At 37.6% G+C, this 18,314-nt stretch overlaps 1 protein-coding gene across 4 annotated transcripts in view; it reads right to left on the bottom strand.

The window, feature by feature from the left end:
- Positions 1 to 18,314, bottom strand: part of VAMP7 (vesicle associated membrane protein 7) — a 68,335-nt gene that overhangs the window by 2,985 nt on the left and 47,036 nt on the right. For all 4 annotated transcript variants that reach the window (XM_040626555.1, XM_040626548.1, XM_040626543.1 and 1 more), the window contains 2 exons: positions 4,201 to 4,268; positions 1,170 to 1,262 (listed from right to left, as the gene is read on the bottom strand). In XM_040626555.1, coding sequence (XP_040482489.1) covers positions 1,170 to 1,262; positions 4,201 to 4,268 — 161 coding nt within the window. The remainder of the gene's footprint in view (positions 1 to 1,169; positions 1,263 to 4,200; positions 4,269 to 18,314) is intronic.

The following is an 18,314-nucleotide window of genomic DNA, read 5'->3' on the forward strand; positions in this document are numbered from 1 at the left end:
TATTTATCCCAGAAATGAAAGGATAGTTTAAGCACAATTATTAATGTAATTCTATATATTACTATTAAATGTAGATAGTCATATTATCAACTCATTGGGAAGAGAAATATCATTTCCCAAAATTAAATCCCTATTCCTGACTAAAACTTTAGGCAATCTAGAAACAAAAATAAAGTTCTTTAACTTGACAATAAAAATCTAACAAGAATTCATAATACATATCACTCTTTTTTAAAAAGATTTTATTTATTTACTTGAAAGAGAGAAAACAAGTGGGGGGAGGAGAGAGGGAGAAGCAGGCGCCTCACTGAGCAGGGACCTCCATGTGAGAGAGGCCCCAAATGAACTGACTGAACCACCCAGGCACCCTTACATATCACTCTTATAAATGAAATATTAGAAGCATTCCGCTTAAAACCAGGAACTAAGTAAAGATGCCCACTGGCACCATAATTATTCAACATTGCTAGTAATTGCAAATTATATATACATATACATACCTATATATAATTATGTAGAATTATATATAACCATGTGTATATAAATTTGATAATGTTGAAATTATTTACAGATGGTATCATAATTTACCTATAGACTGAGTCAGCAAATTAGAGCCCATGGCTTGTGAGCTAAAAATGGTTTTTATATTTTTAAAGGTTTAAAAGAAAAAGGATACGTGACAGAGACTATATGCAGCCTGAAAAGTGTAAAATATTTATTATCTGGCACTTTACAGAACGTTTACTGACTCCTGACAGAAGAAATCAGAATACAGAAGAATAAACTGACAAACTATTACAACTAATAAGAGTTATGCAAAGTTGCCAGACACAAAGACAGATCAATTAGAAAAGAGAAAACAGAAATAAAGAAATGGAGCATGCAATCACCTAGAAAATAGAAATATAATTAGAAAATATGGAATCAATTACAAAAGGTAATTTTAAAAGCATCTCATTTCAATAGTAACAAAAACATTAAATACCCAGGAATATTTGGAATGCTTTGCCTGACTCCTTACATATAAACATTCTCAATAGGAAGATGGGGTTTAAGTACAATATTTTGGAGTGATTTCACAGGACAGCTAATTATTGAGAAAGAATTCCAGCATCCAGTTTCCTAAAGATTGAAAAATAAAATAACACACTAAAATGACAAAAACTTACAATTGATACGATGATGATGATGATAGTGAGTTTGAGATTCTTCATACACATGGCTCGTGCAAGATTTCTGCTGGTTGTTTTGAAGGTGACAGACTAGAAAAAAAAACATGAATTATTTGATCCCTGGCACTGACTACATGACCGATTTGTAGTAATAACCTGTAAAACTTTTACTTTCATTAATCATGTTGAATCATGAATTCATTACTCTGTTCACAGGTAGAGACTAGCCATTCATAATCACTAGTTCTCAGAAGTAGGACTTGGTCAGGTGTATGGGCAGCAGTACGAGCCCACTGGAAAATCTTCTCCCCTTTTTCTTGTCCACTGAAATAATGCACATGGTGTCAAGAATCAGAAGACAATTATCATATGGTTTCACCCATTTATAGAACATAAGAAATAGCAGGAAGATCGGTAAGAGAAGGAAGGGAAGAATGAAGGGGGGTAAACAGAAGGGGGAATGAACCATGAGAGACTATGGACTCTGGGAAACAAACTGAGGGCTTCAGAGGAGAGGCGGGTGGGGGATTGGGATAGGCCACTGATGGGTATTAAGGAGGGCATATATTGCATGGTGCACTGGGTGTTATACGCAAATAATGAATCATGGAACATTACATCAAAAACTAAGGATGTACTGTATGTTGACTAACATAACATAATAAAAAAATTATTATAAAAAAAATAAAAAGAATAAAAAAAAAAAGAAGAAGTGGCTCTTCCTGATAGTGTGAAAGCCTCTTCCTCTTTATGCTTTCAGGAAGAAATGTTCCCTCTAAGCCAGTTGGCTGCAAACACATTTGCCTGTTCTGTCCAATATAATCCTGGGATTTTTGAGCCATAAAAATCTGTTCAATTTCCATAAAAAGATATGTATTTACTTGTATGAGGCCAAAAACCCAAGGAACTTTTCTCCTTCAGTTATCCATTTTCTTTTGCAACACTGACTTCTTAGTATCTACTGAACCATTCCCACCAGACACAAAGAGTTTAAAGCAACCAAACAAGAAAATTCCCTAATAGCCCAGCAATTCCCCTCCTCGGTATATATCCAACAGAGCTGTATGCCCAAGTTCACCGAAAGTGGAATAACCAGTTCAGTTGTACATATATTTCATATATTCAAGAAGGTAGAGGAAAATATGCACATGTAAAGGAGACAGACATGTGGAAGATATAAAAAACAGCCAAATCAAACTTGTAGAGACGAAGAATATATGAGGTGGGAATAACAGCAGATTACAAACCACAAAAGAAAACTAACAGAAGCTATCCTAAATGAAACACAGAAAGAAAAAAAACTGAAAAAAAAAAAAAGAACAGATTAATGGGACAAAATAGAGAATCCAGAATTAGAATGGATTCTCAACAGGGGAGCATGGATAAACAAATTGTGGCAGGTAGACTTATACAACTGAGTAGTACAAAACAATAAATTATTACCATATCTGAACAACTTGAATGAATCTCATAGACATAATAGTGAAAGAGGCCACAGAGAAGCTAGTATATAACATATGAATCCATTTTTATACATTTAAGAACAAACAAAACATCATCTAGGAAAATATAAGTCATAAAATGGTTACCTCTGTTGGGGATTATTAACAGGAAGGAGCATGAGGCAGCTTTCTGCAGTATTGGAAATGTTTTTTTTTTTTTATCTTGACTGAAGTGGCGGTTACATGCATATAGACATGTGTAAAAAATAACTAAATGGTTCACTTGCTGCACTTTATTCTATATATGTTATTCCTCCATAAAGAGAGACATCTGTTAATTAATACCTTTTGTTATTCTGGGTCACATAGTCAACAAAATTAAAGACTTATTTGGAAATTACAGGCTATACTAGCACTGGCCAAATATAGACTATTCTAGCTAAATAGAGTAATCTTCATGGATTAAGAATTTGATATGCAGATCTGGGATCAGATACTTCTTTGCCCCATAGCAATGGGTTACAAAGTGAGCCATTATAGAAGCCTGGTATTTTGACTTGCTATATGGTACTACCCTTCCTCCAACTACCATGTGCTTTGACTTAAAACTATTATCCTCCTAAGAACTACTGTTAAGAGATGTCCCTCTAAAGCTAACAATAACAATAAACACTGAAATATCTCTTACTATGCACAAGACACTGTGTTAGGCACTTTCCGTGCATTATCTGATTTAAAGAGGTACCGCTCCATTTTACAGACAATGATGCCTGAGGCAAAGACAGTTTAAGTAACTTGTCTAAGGTTGCATAACTACTAAGTGGCAGAGAGGGGAATCAATCCCAGGCAGCCTGACTGTAGAGCTTGTGCTCCTAACCACTACAATCTAGCTGCCAGCAGGAATAAACATGATCACTCACTAATCCATTTCAAGGTGTAAACTCCGCATTTAAATTTGTAATTGTGTAGACCTAAAATTTAACTGATCTCTACCCTCCATCTATTCACTGTATATCTATCATCTTTCCTGAAAACCCCCATCCACTAACCAGATGGAAAATGCAAAGACACACAGAATTGTAGCATAAGGAGGTCCAAGGGACACAATGACTCTTTTAAGGCTCACTGGCCCTTCCCAATTTGACTCGTGCTTGATACAATGAAGGCTCAAGCTATCATGGTAAGCAAGAAAGTGACTGAATTGCCCAGTTTTCAGGATTCATATTGGATCACAACTGGCCTGCACATTTATTTGTTTCATGTTTCACAAAACGTACAGGAACAGAATGGTATATGCAACTGAACTAAACCATAAAGGCATCAATCTAAAGCTTTAAAAAACTATTTCTGTACATTGAGCATGTTTTCCAAACCAAAATTTCCTTAATGGTTTCTAATGGGTTGTGGCTTTTATTTTATGCCTCATTGTTACCCTTACCATCACAACATCATCACATAATGGAGTTAGAAAGGAAAAAAAAACCCTGTAAATTATTAAATTTAACATATTTCCCTATTATGTTAGCCATCAACCAGTTTCTCTACTTTATTTAGATCCTGAAAATATTACTGTATCCCATACTTACCGAATCCACAAGATTTTCTGTTTTATCTATCAATAATTCCAATCTCTCTCCTCGCTGAGCTACCAGATCTGAAAATGTTGGAAAAAACAGAAAATATCATGTTTATATTACAAATCTATTTTTATCTTCAAGCCAAATCTGATTTTAATTATAGCTGGTATTCTTGACAACTCATATTTACTACAGAAGCACTTTTATCTTTAAGTAATAAAAGACTTCAGTAAAGCTGATCATCTAAAGTAGGGGTTGGCAGTTTTTTTTTCCGTAAAAGGCCAGATACTAAATATTTTAGGCTTCCTGGGCCAAATGGTCTCTGTCACAATTACTCAACTCTGTTAGACATAGACAATATGTAAATAAATGGGTGTGATGGCATTCCAATGAAACTTTATGCATATTTGATCCAAGGATTATAGTTTGCAAACCCTAAATTAAGGGTATGATCTGAGAGTTTTAAAAAATGGAGCCCTCAAAATGAGTGAGAGTTGGACACTTCCAGAATTATAGTGTGAGAAGTTCTACAGACCCTCTCTCCAACAAAATAACTATAACCTGAAAAATTATGAAAACAAAAGCCACAACTATTTAAAGTCTCTGAAAACTATGAATGTCCTAAGGGCATACAGCAAATGGAGAAACATATATAAGAAAATTATCTAACTCTTAGTAAGAACAGTGAGTCTATGGCATTTGAGGCATGACCTGCTCCATCCCTCAGCTGAGACAGAAGCTCTACTCCAGGCAGCTAAAGCCTGGAGGCTCTTTCNNTCTAGGTCCCAGTCAAAAGCTATGCTTTCTCCCCAGCAGGGAAAAGTCATTAACATTTCTCCTCCCATTCCATCCTAACTCTAGCTCCCTGACGCAGAAGCTCTATTCCCATAAGGCCTGCCTGATAGGTCTGAGGTTCCTTTCCTTCACCTAGCTCTACACATAGGGCAGAAGTTCTATTAGAAGCTCTATCAGATTACACTGGATCAACTTATGTCTGGGGGAACTGTTACCAAAAAATACAGCAATTAGCTTGCAGTTTGTGGAGGCTAACATCTGGGTGTGACACCAACAGAGGCAGACAAGCTAGAAGCTTGACAGGGAGATTAGGAGAAGAGATACTCAAAGACAGTTGTGTCACTCCAGTGTGACTACACATGCTCAAGGCTATTCCCTCTGAGAAATGACATTAGAGACTGCACACTGTGGGGAAACCAAAGTTCAAAGAAAAAGTCCAGCCCAGTCACTAAGCAAATAACCAAACAACAAACCCCAGAGGATGGGAATCAGTACCCAGAGTTGCTATAATACATTACCTAAAACATCTAGTTTTCAACAAAAAATTATGAGATAATGGGAAAAAAAACAGGAAACTGTGATCAATATACAGGAAAAAGAGCAGAGGCTGGAAACTTACTTTGGTGGGGGTGGGCTCAGCTATTGGACTTAACAATGGAATGATAGTTGAAATCAGTAGCAGAAGGTAACTTATGGGATGAAGCAAAAGCAGTGCATAGAAGAAAATTATAGCAGTAAACACTTACATTAAAGAGTAGAAAGATGTTATAGACTGAAATGTATCCCTCTGAAATTCATATATTGAAGCCCTAACCCCTAATGTGATGGTATGTGGAGATGGGAGACTTTAGGATATCATTAGGTTTAGATGAGGCCATGACGGTTTATGGTTGAAATTAGTGTACTAGTAAGAAGAGAAAACAGAGAGTTTACTCTCTGTCTTGCTTCCTACCATGTGAGGACATAGTGAGAGGGGCCTTCTGCAATCTGGCAAGAGAGTTCTCACCAGAATCTGACTAGGCAGGCACCTTGATCTTGGACTTCAAGCCTCCAGAATTGTGAGAAAATGAATTTCTGTTATTTAAACTATCCAGTCTACAGTAATTTTTTATAGTAGCCTGAGCAAGCTAAGAAAAAAAGATTTCATACTAATAACTTTCTACCTTAATGAACTGGAAAAAGAAGAGCATACTAAATCCAAAGCTAACGGAAGGAAGGAAATAAAAATCAGAGGAAAAAAAATACAGAACAGAAAACACTAGAGAAAAATCAGTGAAACCAGAAACAGGTTTTTGGAAAAGATGAACAAAATTGACAAAACCTTGCACAAACTGACCAAGAAAAAAAAGACAGACAACTCAAATTACTGAAATAATCACTATCAACTTCACAGAAATGAAAGGGATCCTAAGAAAATACTATGAACAAGAGTATGTCAATGCATTAGATAACTTAGATGAAATGGATAAATTCCTAGAAAGACATAAAACACCAAAACAGACTCAAGAAGGAATAGGAAATCTGAATAATTACAATAAATAGATTGAATAATTATAATTTTTTAAGATTTGAGTATAGTTGACACAATGTTACATTAGTTTCGGGTACACCACACAGTGATTCAACTTCTTTATGTTATGCTATGCCTACCACAAATGTAGCTACCATCTGTCACCATACAGTGCTATCATTGACTATCTCTACCTTTCATCCTTGTAACTTATTAATTTCCATAACTGAAAGCCTGTATCTCCCCCTCTCCTTCACCCATCTTGTCCATCCCCTGCTACCCTCCCCTCTGGCAACCATCTGTTTGTTCTCTGTACTTATGGGTTTATTTCTGCTTTTTTTAAAAAAAGATTTTATTTATTTGAGAGACAGAGAGCACAAGTGGGGAGAGGGGCAGAGAGAGAGGGAGAAGCAGACTCCCTGCTGAGCAGGGAGGCCAACACAGGGCTTAATCCCAGGACCGCAAGAACATGACCTGAGCTGAAGGCAGACGCTTAACCAACTGAGCCATCCAGGTGCCCCTCTGCTTTTTTTTGTATGTTCATTTGTTGTTTAGATTCCACATATGACTGAAATCATATGGTATTTGTCTTTTTCTAACTGACTTATTGAGCTTAGCATAATACTCTCTAGGTCCATCCATGTAGTCACAAATGGCAAGATAATCATTTTTATAGCTGTGTCATATTCCATTACATGTACATACTACATCTTCTCTATCCATTCATCTATCAATGGACACTTAGGTTGCTTCTATATCTTTCCTACTGTAAATAATGCTGCAATAAACCTAAGTATGCATATATCTTTTCCAATTAGTGTTTTCATTTTCTTTGGGCAAACACTCTGTAGTGCAGTTATTGCATCATATGGTATTTCCATTTTTAATTTTCTGAGGAACCTCCATAGTTTGGACAATGGCTGTTACTAGTTTACATATCCACAAATGCTGCATGAGGGTTTTTCTCCACATCCTCACAGATACTTGTTATTTCTTGTCCTTTTGATGTTAGCCATTCTCATTGGTGTAAGGTAATATCTTGTTGTAGTTCTGATTTGCATTTCCCTGATAATGAGTGATGTTGAGCATCTTTTCATGGGTCTGTTGGCCATCTCGATGTCTTCTGCCCATTTTTTAATCAGATTATTTGTTTTCTTGGTGTTTACATAAATTCTTTAAATATTTTAGATTATTAAGCCCTTATCAGATATCATCTGCAAAACTCTTCTCCCATTCTGTAGCTTGCCTTTTAGTTTTGTTGATGGTTTCCTTCACTGTGCAAAAAGCTTTTTATTTTGATGTAGTCCCAATAGTTTATTTTTGTTATTTCCCTTGCCTCAGGAGACATATCTAGAAAAATGGCGCTAAGGCCAATGTCAAAAGAAATTACTGCTGGTGTTCTCTTTTAGGATTTTTACGGTTTCAGGTCTCACATTTAGTTCCTTAATCCTTTTTGTTTACTTTTTATGTATGGTTAAAAAAAGTGGTCCAGTTTCATTCTTTTGCATGTACCTGTCCACTTTTCCCAACACCATTTCTTGAAGAGACTGTCTTTTCCTCATCGTTATGTCTTGCCTTTGTCATTGATTAATTGGTCACATAAGTGTGGGTTTATTTCTGAGCTATTTTGTTCCATTGATCTATGTGTCTATTTTTGTGCCAGTACCATGCTGTTTTGATTACTATAGCTTTGTAATATATCTTGAAATCTGGGATTTGTACTACTTAAGATTGCTTTGGCTATTCAGAGTCTTTTGTGGTTCCATACAAATTTTAGTATCACTTGTTCTAATTCTGTGAAAAATACTATTAGTATTTTGATAGGGATTGTGTTGAATCTGTAGATTGCTTTGAGTGGTATGGACATTTTAACAATATTAATTCTTCCAACCCATAAGCATGGAATAATATCTTTGTTTGCTTGTGTTATCTTCAAGTTCTTTCATGAATGTTTTATAGTTTTCAGAGTACAAGTCTTTCACCTCCTTGGGCAAGTTTATTCCTAGGTATTTTATTTTTTTGGCACAACTGCAAATTAACTGTATCCTGCAATGTTACTGTATTTTATTACTTCCAGTACATTTTAGTGGAGTCCTTAGGGTTTTCTATGTATAGTATCATGTCATCTGCAGAGATAGCGCTTAACTTCTTCCTCACCAATATGGATGCCTCATGTTTTTTCTTTTGTTATCTGATCGTAGTACTCTGTTGAATAAAAGTGGTGAGAGTGGGGGCACCAGGGTGGCACATTCAGTTAAGCATCCAACTTTTGGTTTCAGCTTAGGTCATCATATCAGGGTTTTGAGATCAAGCCCCACATTGGGTTTGGTGCTCAGCACTGAGTCTGAGATTCTCCCTCTGCCTCTGCCCCTTCTCTCTCTCGCTCTCTAAAATAAATAAATCAACTTTAAAAAAAGGCGGTGAGAGTGGACATTCTTGTCTTGTTCCTGATCTTAAAGTGCTGAGATTTTCACCAGTAAGCATGATGTTAGCTATGGGTTTGTCATATATGCTTTTATTATGTTGAGGTATGTTCCCTCTAAAACCACTTTGTTGAGAGTTTTATAGTGAATGGATACTGAATTTTGTCAAATGCTTCTTCTGCATCTTTTGAAATGACCATATGATTTTTATCTGTTGTTTTATTGATGTGGTATATCATGCTGACTGATCTATAAATATATTACCATACTTGTATCCCCAGAATCAATCCCACTTGATAGTGGTAATGATCCTTTTAATGTATTGTTGGATGTGGTTTACTATTATTTTGTTGAAGATTTTTGAATCTATGTTCATCACAGATATTGGCCTATTTTCTTTTTTTGTGATGTCTTTGGTTTTGGTATCAGGGTAATGCTGGCCTTGTAGAAGTATCTGGAAGATTTCCTTCCTTTTCTATTTTTTGGAGTACTTTGAAGAGAATGGATATTAACTCTTCTTTAAATGTTTGGTAGAATTCCCACGTGAATCCATATGGTCCTGAATTTTTAATTTTTGGTAGGTTTCTGACCACTGATTCAATTTTCTTACTCATACTTGGTCTGTTCAGATTTTCTATTTCTTCCTAATTCAGTTTTGGAATTTTGGAATGTGTTTCTAGAATTTACTCATTTCTTCTAGGTTGTCCAATTTCTTGGCATGTATTTTTTTTTTGTAGTACTCTACTGTAATCTTTTTATTACTGTGGTGTCAGTTATTCTCTTTCATTTCTGATTTTATTTGGGTCCTTTCTCTTTTTTTATTTTTTAAATTAAAAAAATTTAATGCCAGTATAGATAATACAGTGTTATATTAGTTTCAGGTGTACAATACAGTGTTTCAACAGTTCCATATATTACTCAGTGCTCATCAAGATAAGTATACTCTTAATCCTCTTCACCTGTTTCACACCCCACCATCCACCTCCCTGCTAGTAGTCATCTGTTCACTACAGTTCAGATTATGTTCTTTGGTTTGTCTCCTTTTTTCTCTTTGTTCATTTGTTTTATTAATTCCACATATGAGTGAAATCATATGGTATCTGTCCCTCTCTGGCATATTTTGCTTAGCATTATACTCTCTGGATTGATCCATGCTATTGCAAATGGCAAAATTTCATTCTTTTTTTATGGCTGAATAATATTCCTGTGTGTGTGTGTGTGTGTGTGTGTGTGCGCGCGCACACGTCTGTATAACACCTTTATGCATTCATCTATTGATGGACACTTGGGCTGCTCCCATAGCTTGGCTATTGTAAATAATGTTGCTATAAACATAGGCATGCATATATATCCCTTTAAATTGGTGCTTTATATTATTTGGGTAAATACACAGCAGTGCAATTAAGGATAATAGAGTAGTTATATTCTTAACTTTTTGAGAATCCTCCATACTGTTTTCCACAGTGGTTGCACGTTTGCATTCCCACCAACAGGGCAAAGGGCTTCCTCTTTATCCACACCCTCACCAACACTTTGTGTTTTTTATTTTAGCCATTGCAACTTGCGTTAGGTGATATCTCACTGTAGTTTGATTCACATTTCCCTGATGATAAGTGATGTTGAGATCATTTCAGGTGTCTGTTGGCCATCTGGATGTCTTCTTTAGAGAAAAGTCTGTTTGTGTCTTCAGCCCATTTTTTAACTGGAATACCTGGGGGTTTTTTTGGTGTTGAGTTCTAGAAGTTCTTTATATATTTTGGAACAAACCCTTTAACAGATATGTCATTTGCAAATATCTTCTTTCATTCAGTAAGCTGTCTTTCAGTTTTGTTGTTTCCTTCTCTGTGCAGAAGCTTTTTATTTTGATGAAGTCCCAATAGTTTATTCTTGCTTTTGTTTCCCTTGCCTCAGGAGACATTTCTAGAAAGATGTCACTAGGGTCAATGTCAGAGAACATACTGCCTGTGCTCTCCTCTAGGATTTTTATAGTTTCAGGTCTCACATTAAAGTCCTTAATCCATCTTAGTTTACTTTTGTGTGTGGTGTAGGGAAGAGGTCCAGTTTGCCCACCACTTGCCGAAGAGACTTTTTCCTCATTGCATATCCTTGCCTCCTCTGTCAAAGATTAATTGACCATATAACTGTGGGTTTATTTCTGGGCTCTCTATTCTGTTCCATTGATCTGTATGTCTATTTTTGTGCCAGTACCATATTGTTTTGATCACTACAGCTCTGTAATATAACTTGAAGTCTGGAATTGAGATGCCTCCAGTTTTGTTTTTATTTTTCAAGATTTCTTTGGTTATTCAGGGTCTTTTGTGGTTCCACACAAATTTTAGGACTGGTTGTTCTACTCCTGTGAAAAATGCTATCGGTATTTTGATAGGGATTGCATTAAATCTATAGATTGCTTTGGGTATTATAGACATTTTAACAATATTTGTTCTTCCAATTCATAAGCATGGAATGTCTTTCAATTTCTTCATGTCATCTTCAATTTCTTTCATCAATGTTTTATAGTTTTCAGAGTACAGGTCTTTCACCTCTTTTGTTCAGTTTATTACGAGGGATTTTATTACGTTTGGTGCAATTGTAAAAAGGATTGTTGTCTTGTTGCTGCTTCAATATTAATGTACAAAAAGGCAACAGATTTCTACACATCAATTTTGTATCTTGAAACTTTACTAAATTAATTTATCAGTTCTACTAGTCTTTAGGATTTCCTATATATAATATTTTGCCATCTGCAAAGAGTGAAAGTTTGGCTTCTTCCTTACTGATTTGGATGCCTTTTATGTCATTTTGTTGTCTGATTGCTGTGTTTAGGACTTCCACTACTATGCTGAAGAAAGTGGTAAAAGTGGACATCCTTGTTTTATTCCTGACCTTAGGGGTGAAGCTCTTAATTTTTCGCCTTTGAGGATGATGCTAGCTGTGGGGTTTTCACATATAATGTTGAAGTATGTTCCCTCTAAAACTAATTTGTTGGGGGTTCTATCATGAATGGATGTTATTTTTCAAATGCTTTTTCTGCATCCTTTGAAATGATAATATGGTTTTTATCTTTTCTCCTCTTGATATGATGCAGCACATTAATTCATTTGTGAATACTGACCACCCCTGCAGCCCAGAAATAAATCCCACTTGTGTGTGGTGAATTTTTTTTTAATGTTATTGTTGGATTTGGTTTGCTAGTATTTTGTTGAGGACTTTTTCATCTATGTTCATGAGAGATATTGGCCTGTAGTTCTCTTTTTTTTATGGTGTCTTTATCTGTTTATCTCATTTTGTATCAGGGTAATTCTGGCCTCATAGAATGAATTTAGAATTGTTCCTTCCTGTTTTATATTTTGGAAAAGTTCTAGAAGAATAGTTGTTAACTCTTCTTTAAATGTTTGGTAGAATTCCCCTGTGAAGCTGTCTGGTCCTGGACTTTTGTCTGTTGGGAGTTTTTTTTTCCTTAATGTTTTTTTATTATATTATGTTAGTCACCATACAGTACATCCCTGGTTTTTGATGTAAAGTTCGATGATTCATTAGTTGCGTATAACACCCAGTGCACCATGCAATACATGCCCTCCTTACTACCCATCACCAGAGGGGAGGGGGGGTGGGGGAATGGGATAGGCTGTTGGGAGTTTTTTCATTACTGATTCAACTTCACTGCTGGTCTGTTCAAATTTTTGATTTCCTTCTTTTTTTAAAAAAGATTTTATTTGACAAAGATAGAGACAGCCAGCTAGAGAGGGAACACAAGCAGGGGGAGTGGGAGAGGAAGAAGCAGGCTCATAGCAGAGGAGCCTGATGTGGGGCTCGATCCCAGAACGCCCGGATCATGCCCTGAGCCGAAAGCAGACGCATAACGACTGCGCCACCCAGGTGTCCCTTGATTTCCTTCTGCTTCAGTTTTGGTAGATTGTTTCTAGGAATCTGTCCATTTCTTCCAGATCGCCCAGTTTGTTGGCATATAATTTTTCATAATATTCTCTTACGATTATTTGTATTTCTGTGGTGTCATTTCTTCTCCTCCATTTCTGATTATTTGCACCCCCTATTTTCTAAGAAACTGCTCGTTTCTTTGATTTGTTCTATTGTTTTTAACTTTCCACTTCATTTATTTCTGCTCTACTCCTTATTTCCTTCCTTCTGCAGGTTATGGGTTTTGTTTGCTCTTTCACTAGCTCCTTTAGGTGTAAGGTTAGGTTGTTTGAGATTTTTCTTGCTTCTTGAGGTAGGCCTATATTGCTATAAATTTCTTTCTTAAACTGCTTTTACTGCATCCCAAAGATTTTGGACCATTTTATTTTCACTTGCATTTCTCTCCATGTAATTTCTGATTTCTTCTTTGACTTCTTGGTTGGCCCATTATTTAGTAACATGTCATTTAACCTCCATGTTTTTCCTTGCAGTTGATTTCTACTTCCATAGCTTTGTGGTCAAAAAAGATACAAGGTATGACTTTGATCTTTTTTAATTTGTTGAGACTTGTTTTGTGGCCTAATATGTGATCTATTCTGGAGAATGTTCCCTGTGCACTTGAAAAGGATGTGTATTCTGCTGTTTTCGGATGGAATGTTCTGAATATCTCTGTTAAATCCGTTTGTTCCAGTGTGTCATTCAAAGCCACTGTTTCCTTGTTGACTTTCTGAATGGATGATGTGTCCATTGATATAAGTGGGGTGTTAAAGTTCCCTACTATTATTGTATTACTACCAATTAGTTCCTTTATGTTTTATGTATTCAGGTGCTCCCGTGTTGGGTGCATAAATGTTTATAATTGTTGTATCTTCTTATTGGGTTTTCCCCTCTATTATTATATAGTGTCCTTCTTTGTCTCTTGTTACAGTCTCTGTTTTAAAGTCTAGTTTTTCTGATATAAGTATTACTACTCTGGCTTTCTTTAGACCTCCATTTGCATAATAAATGTTTCTCCATCCCCTCACTTTCAATCTGTAGGTATCTTTAGGTCTGAAATGAGTCTCTTACAGGCAGCATATAGATGGTTCTTATTTTATTATCCATGCTGTCTCCCTAGATCTTTTGATTGGAATTTTAGTCCATTTACATTAAAAGTAATCATTGATAGATATGTACTTATTGCCATTTTGGTACTTGTTTCGTGGTTGTTTTTCTAGTTCTCTGATCCTCTTTCTGTCTTTCATAGTTGGCTGGCTTTCCTTAGTGATGTACTTGGATTCCTTTCTCTTTATTCTTTGCATATCTATTACTGGTTTTTGATTTGTGGTTGCCGTTAGGTTTGTATACAATATCTTCTACATATAGCAGTCTATATGAAGTTCATGGTCATTTAAGTGTGAACCCATTCTCCACTCCTCTTCCCTCCCCCATGTTTTACGTATATATCATATAGTACATCCTTTTATTTTGTGAATCTCGACTGATTTTTACAGATATACTTTTTTTTTTTTTACTGCTTTTGTGTTTCCTACTTTTCCTACTGTTAATTACGATCCTTCCTTTCCACTCAGAGAGTCCACTTTAATATTTCTTATAGGGCTGGTTTAGTGGTCATGAACTCCTTCAGCTTTTGTTTCTGGGAGACTTTCTCTCTCCTATTCTGAATGATAGCCTTGCTAAACAGAGTATTCTTGGCTGCAGATTTTTTCTTTTCAGCCCCTTGAATTTTTCATGCCACACCCATCTGGCCTGCAAAGTTTCAGCTGAAAAATCAGCTGATACACTTATAGGGTTTTCCTTGTAACGGTCTTCTGTTCTCCTGCTGCTTTTAAAACTCTCTTTATCACTACTTTGTGTCTTGGTGTGGACCTCCTTAGGATGATTTTTTGGGGGGATCTCTGTGCCTCCTGCATCTGGATATGTTTCCTTCCCCAGATTAGGAAAGTTTTCAGCTATTATTTCTTCAAATATATTTTCTACCCCTTCTTCTGGGATCCCTATAATGTGAATATTATGCTTGATGGAGTCACTGAGTTCCCTAAGACTATTCTCATTTTGCATAACCTTTTTTCACTCAACTGCTCAGCCTGATTATTTCCCATTACTCTGTCTTCCAGGTCACTAATTCACTTCTCTGTTTCCTCTAGCCACTGGTTCTCCCAGGTGCCACGTGTTTATGCTGGGGTGTGGGGATGGAAGATGGTGCCTGCCAGCTACTTTGTTCCTGGAAAAGCCTGTCAGCCATCTGCTTCTCTGGGACACATTCTGAAATGAGTAAACTACTCTCCCTCCCATATGTCCCAGGCATTTTCCAAACTGTTGCTTCTGTGCTGCATCTCCACAGGCTGTTCATTGTGTTGACTCTTTAAGGGGGGGGAAGGGACTCAGTTTCCTCTTACCTTCCAGGCTCTTCCAGAACAGAGCCCCGCTTTTTAAAATTCCAGGCCTTTTAAGTCTCGCTGGTTATGAGAACTCATGAAATTTGGCCCTTCTAGCTTTCAAAGCCAAATGTTATGTGGATTTGTCTTCCCCATGCAGGCTTCCTGGTGTGATGGTCTTTTATTCTCTCTGCTTCACACCCATGGCTCCCTCCCCCACCCACCACAGATTGCTGTGGTCCATTTCACTCCCCACCACATCTCCCCCCTCCCTATCCTCTTCAATGTGGTCTCTTCTCTGCCTTTAGTGGTGGAGTTTGTTCTGCCAGTCATTATTTTAAAGCCTACTTTGTCTGACACAAGTATTGCTACCCAGGCCTTTGTTTCCCCGCTTCCATTTTCATGGTGTTTTCTCATCCCTTCACTTTCACACTGTATCTTTAGGTCTGTGGTGAGTCTCTGGTAGACAGCATAAAAATGGGTCTTGTGTTTTATTAATCCATTCTACCACCCTGTATCTTTTGACTGGAGAACGTAGGCCATTTACAATTGAAGTAATTATTCATAAGTATATACTTATTGCCATTTTATTAATTGTTTTCAGGTTCATTTTGTAGCTCTTCTCTCTTCCTCTCTTCTTCTCTTGCTCTTTGTGATTAATGAGATTCTGTACTGTTATGGGTGGCTTACTATTTTTTGTGTACCTCTTACAGGTTTTGAGTTTGTGGTTACCATGAGTTTCATATATAACATCCTAAGTATATAGCAGTCTATATTAAGTTGATGGTCATTTAAGTTCAAACACATTCCAAAACAAACTTTTTTTAATCCCTCCTCCACATTTTATGTATATGCTGTCATATTTTACATCTTTTTATTTGCAATTTTCTTATGTCTACTTATGGCCTTTTCTTTTCCACTTAGAGAAGTCCCTTTAACATTTCTTGTAAGGTTGGTTTAGTGGTGATAAACTCATTTAACTTTTATTTGTCTGGGAAATTCATTCTCTCTCCTTGATTATGAATGATAACCTCAAAAGATAGAGTATTTCTGGTTGTAGGTTTTTTGTTTCCTTTCAGCACTTTTAATATATCATTCCATTCCCTTCTGACCTGCAAAGTTTCTCCCAAAAAATAGGGTTTCTCTTGTAGCTAAGTTTTTGCTTCTCTTATTGCCTTTAAAATTCTCTCTTTATCTTTAATCTTTGACATTTTAATTATTATGTGTCATGGTGTGGACTTTGTTCAGTTCATCTTCTTTGGAATTCTCTGGTGCTTCTTGAAACTGGGTGTCTATTTCCTTCCCTAGATTACTGAAGTATTCAACTATTATTTCCTCTGTCCCATTCGCTCTCTTCTTCTTCTGGGATCCCTATAATGTAAACATGTGTTTGCTTGATGTTGTCCAAGAGATCCCTGAACCTATCCCCACATTCTCAAATTATTCTTTTCTCTTTTTGCTATTTGGTTTGGGTGCTTTCCATTACCCAGTCTTCCAGATCACTGATATGTTCTTCTGCATCCACTAATCTACTGTTGATTCCCCCTCGAGTATTTTTTATTGCAGTTATTGTATTCTTCAACTGATTGGTCCTTTTTTATATTTTATATCTCTTTATTAAAGGTTTCACTGAATTCTTCCACTCTTATCTTCAGACCAGTGAGCATCTTTACAATCATTACTTTAAATATTTTATCAGGCATATTGTTTATCTCCATTTCATTTAGTTATTTTACTGATGTTTTGTCCCATTTCTTTTGGAGCATGTTGCCTTGCGTGCCCATTTAGTTTAACTTTCTATATTTTGTCTCTATGGATCAGGCGGAACAGCTACTTCTAAAATTGAAGGAATGGTCTTGTGTCTGGTTGTCCCCTGTGTAGACTGTGTATGCTTGGTGATTTCTGCTGGCTGGCTGGAGCTGTGGCTGGCATGGGTTGGGGGTCCCAGGGCTCTCCACACAGTGGGTGACCTGGCAGGAAAGCTAAAGCTTGAGGTGGGTACAGGTCAGTATAGTCCCTGGGCTCTCCACACAGCAGGTGGGTGCTATCCAGGGTATTTCAAGTTTTCCATGTGGAGGTACCCTGGCAAGGTAGCTGGAGCTGAGGCTGTGTGTGGGCCAGAAGGTCCCCGGGCTCTCCATACAGAAGGTGCCTTGACAGGATTAGCTGAAGTTGAAGTGCATGCAGGCTGGGGGGTCCTAGGGATCTATGAACAGAGGGCATCTTAGCAGGATGGCTGAAGCTGAAGTGGCTATAAACCAGGTTTTCCAGGACTCTGCACAGGAGTCTGAAAGGACAACTGGAACCACGGCAAGGTATGTGTCAGGGGGTCTTGGGGTGCTCCATGTGGGGGGCACCCCGGCAGGACAGCTAAAGCTGAAGCAGACATGGACTGGTGTGGTCCCTTGGCTCTCCCCACAAAGTGTGCCCTGGCAGGACAGCTGAAGCTGAAATGGGTACAAGCTGGGATGTCCTGGGGTGCCTGACGTAGTGGGTGCCTTGCCAGGGTGAATGGAGCTGAGGCTGGCAATAGACAGGGGTGTTATGGGATTCTCCACACAGGGATGCCCTGGTGGGCAGCTGGATCCAAGGCACACATTAGATAGGAGGTTCCAGAGCACTCTGCATTGGAGGTTCCCTAGCAAGCCATCTGAAGCCAAACTGGTGTGATCCTGGAGTGTTCTGGGATGCCTTGTGCCTGTGTCACCTGGGCACAACAGCTGGAGCTGTACTGAGCACTAACCAGGGGTATCCCACCATGCACCGCTCTGTGGCCACTTTGGTGGGATGGCTGGGGCTGGTGTGGGCTCGAGGCCTGGGGCCACTGAAGCAAAGCAGACCAATTTTGGTGCCAAGACTGTGCTTCCAAGGTGGAATGGGGAGAAGAGACCATGTCTGTCAGCCTCTCCCACCCAGAGAGTGTTCCAGCAGCTCCCTCACCATTTGGTGGAGTTTTAGTGCTGGCTCTTTTATATGCTGATTGCTCTTTTAAACTGTTTTTTCTGTGGCCCAGGAGTTCAGGGCTGATGTGAGGTAAGGGACTTGGGGCTCACTGAAACCTCAAACTGGCTATGGTGTCCAGACTGTGATCAAGTCAGT

Source organism: Ursus maritimus (genome assembly GCF_017311325.1).
Source record: "Ursus maritimus isolate PB19 chromosome X unlocalized genomic scaffold, ASM1731132v1 scaffold_X1, whole genome shotgun sequence".
Taxonomy (NCBI): domain Eukaryota; kingdom Metazoa; phylum Chordata; class Mammalia; order Carnivora; family Ursidae; genus Ursus; species Ursus maritimus.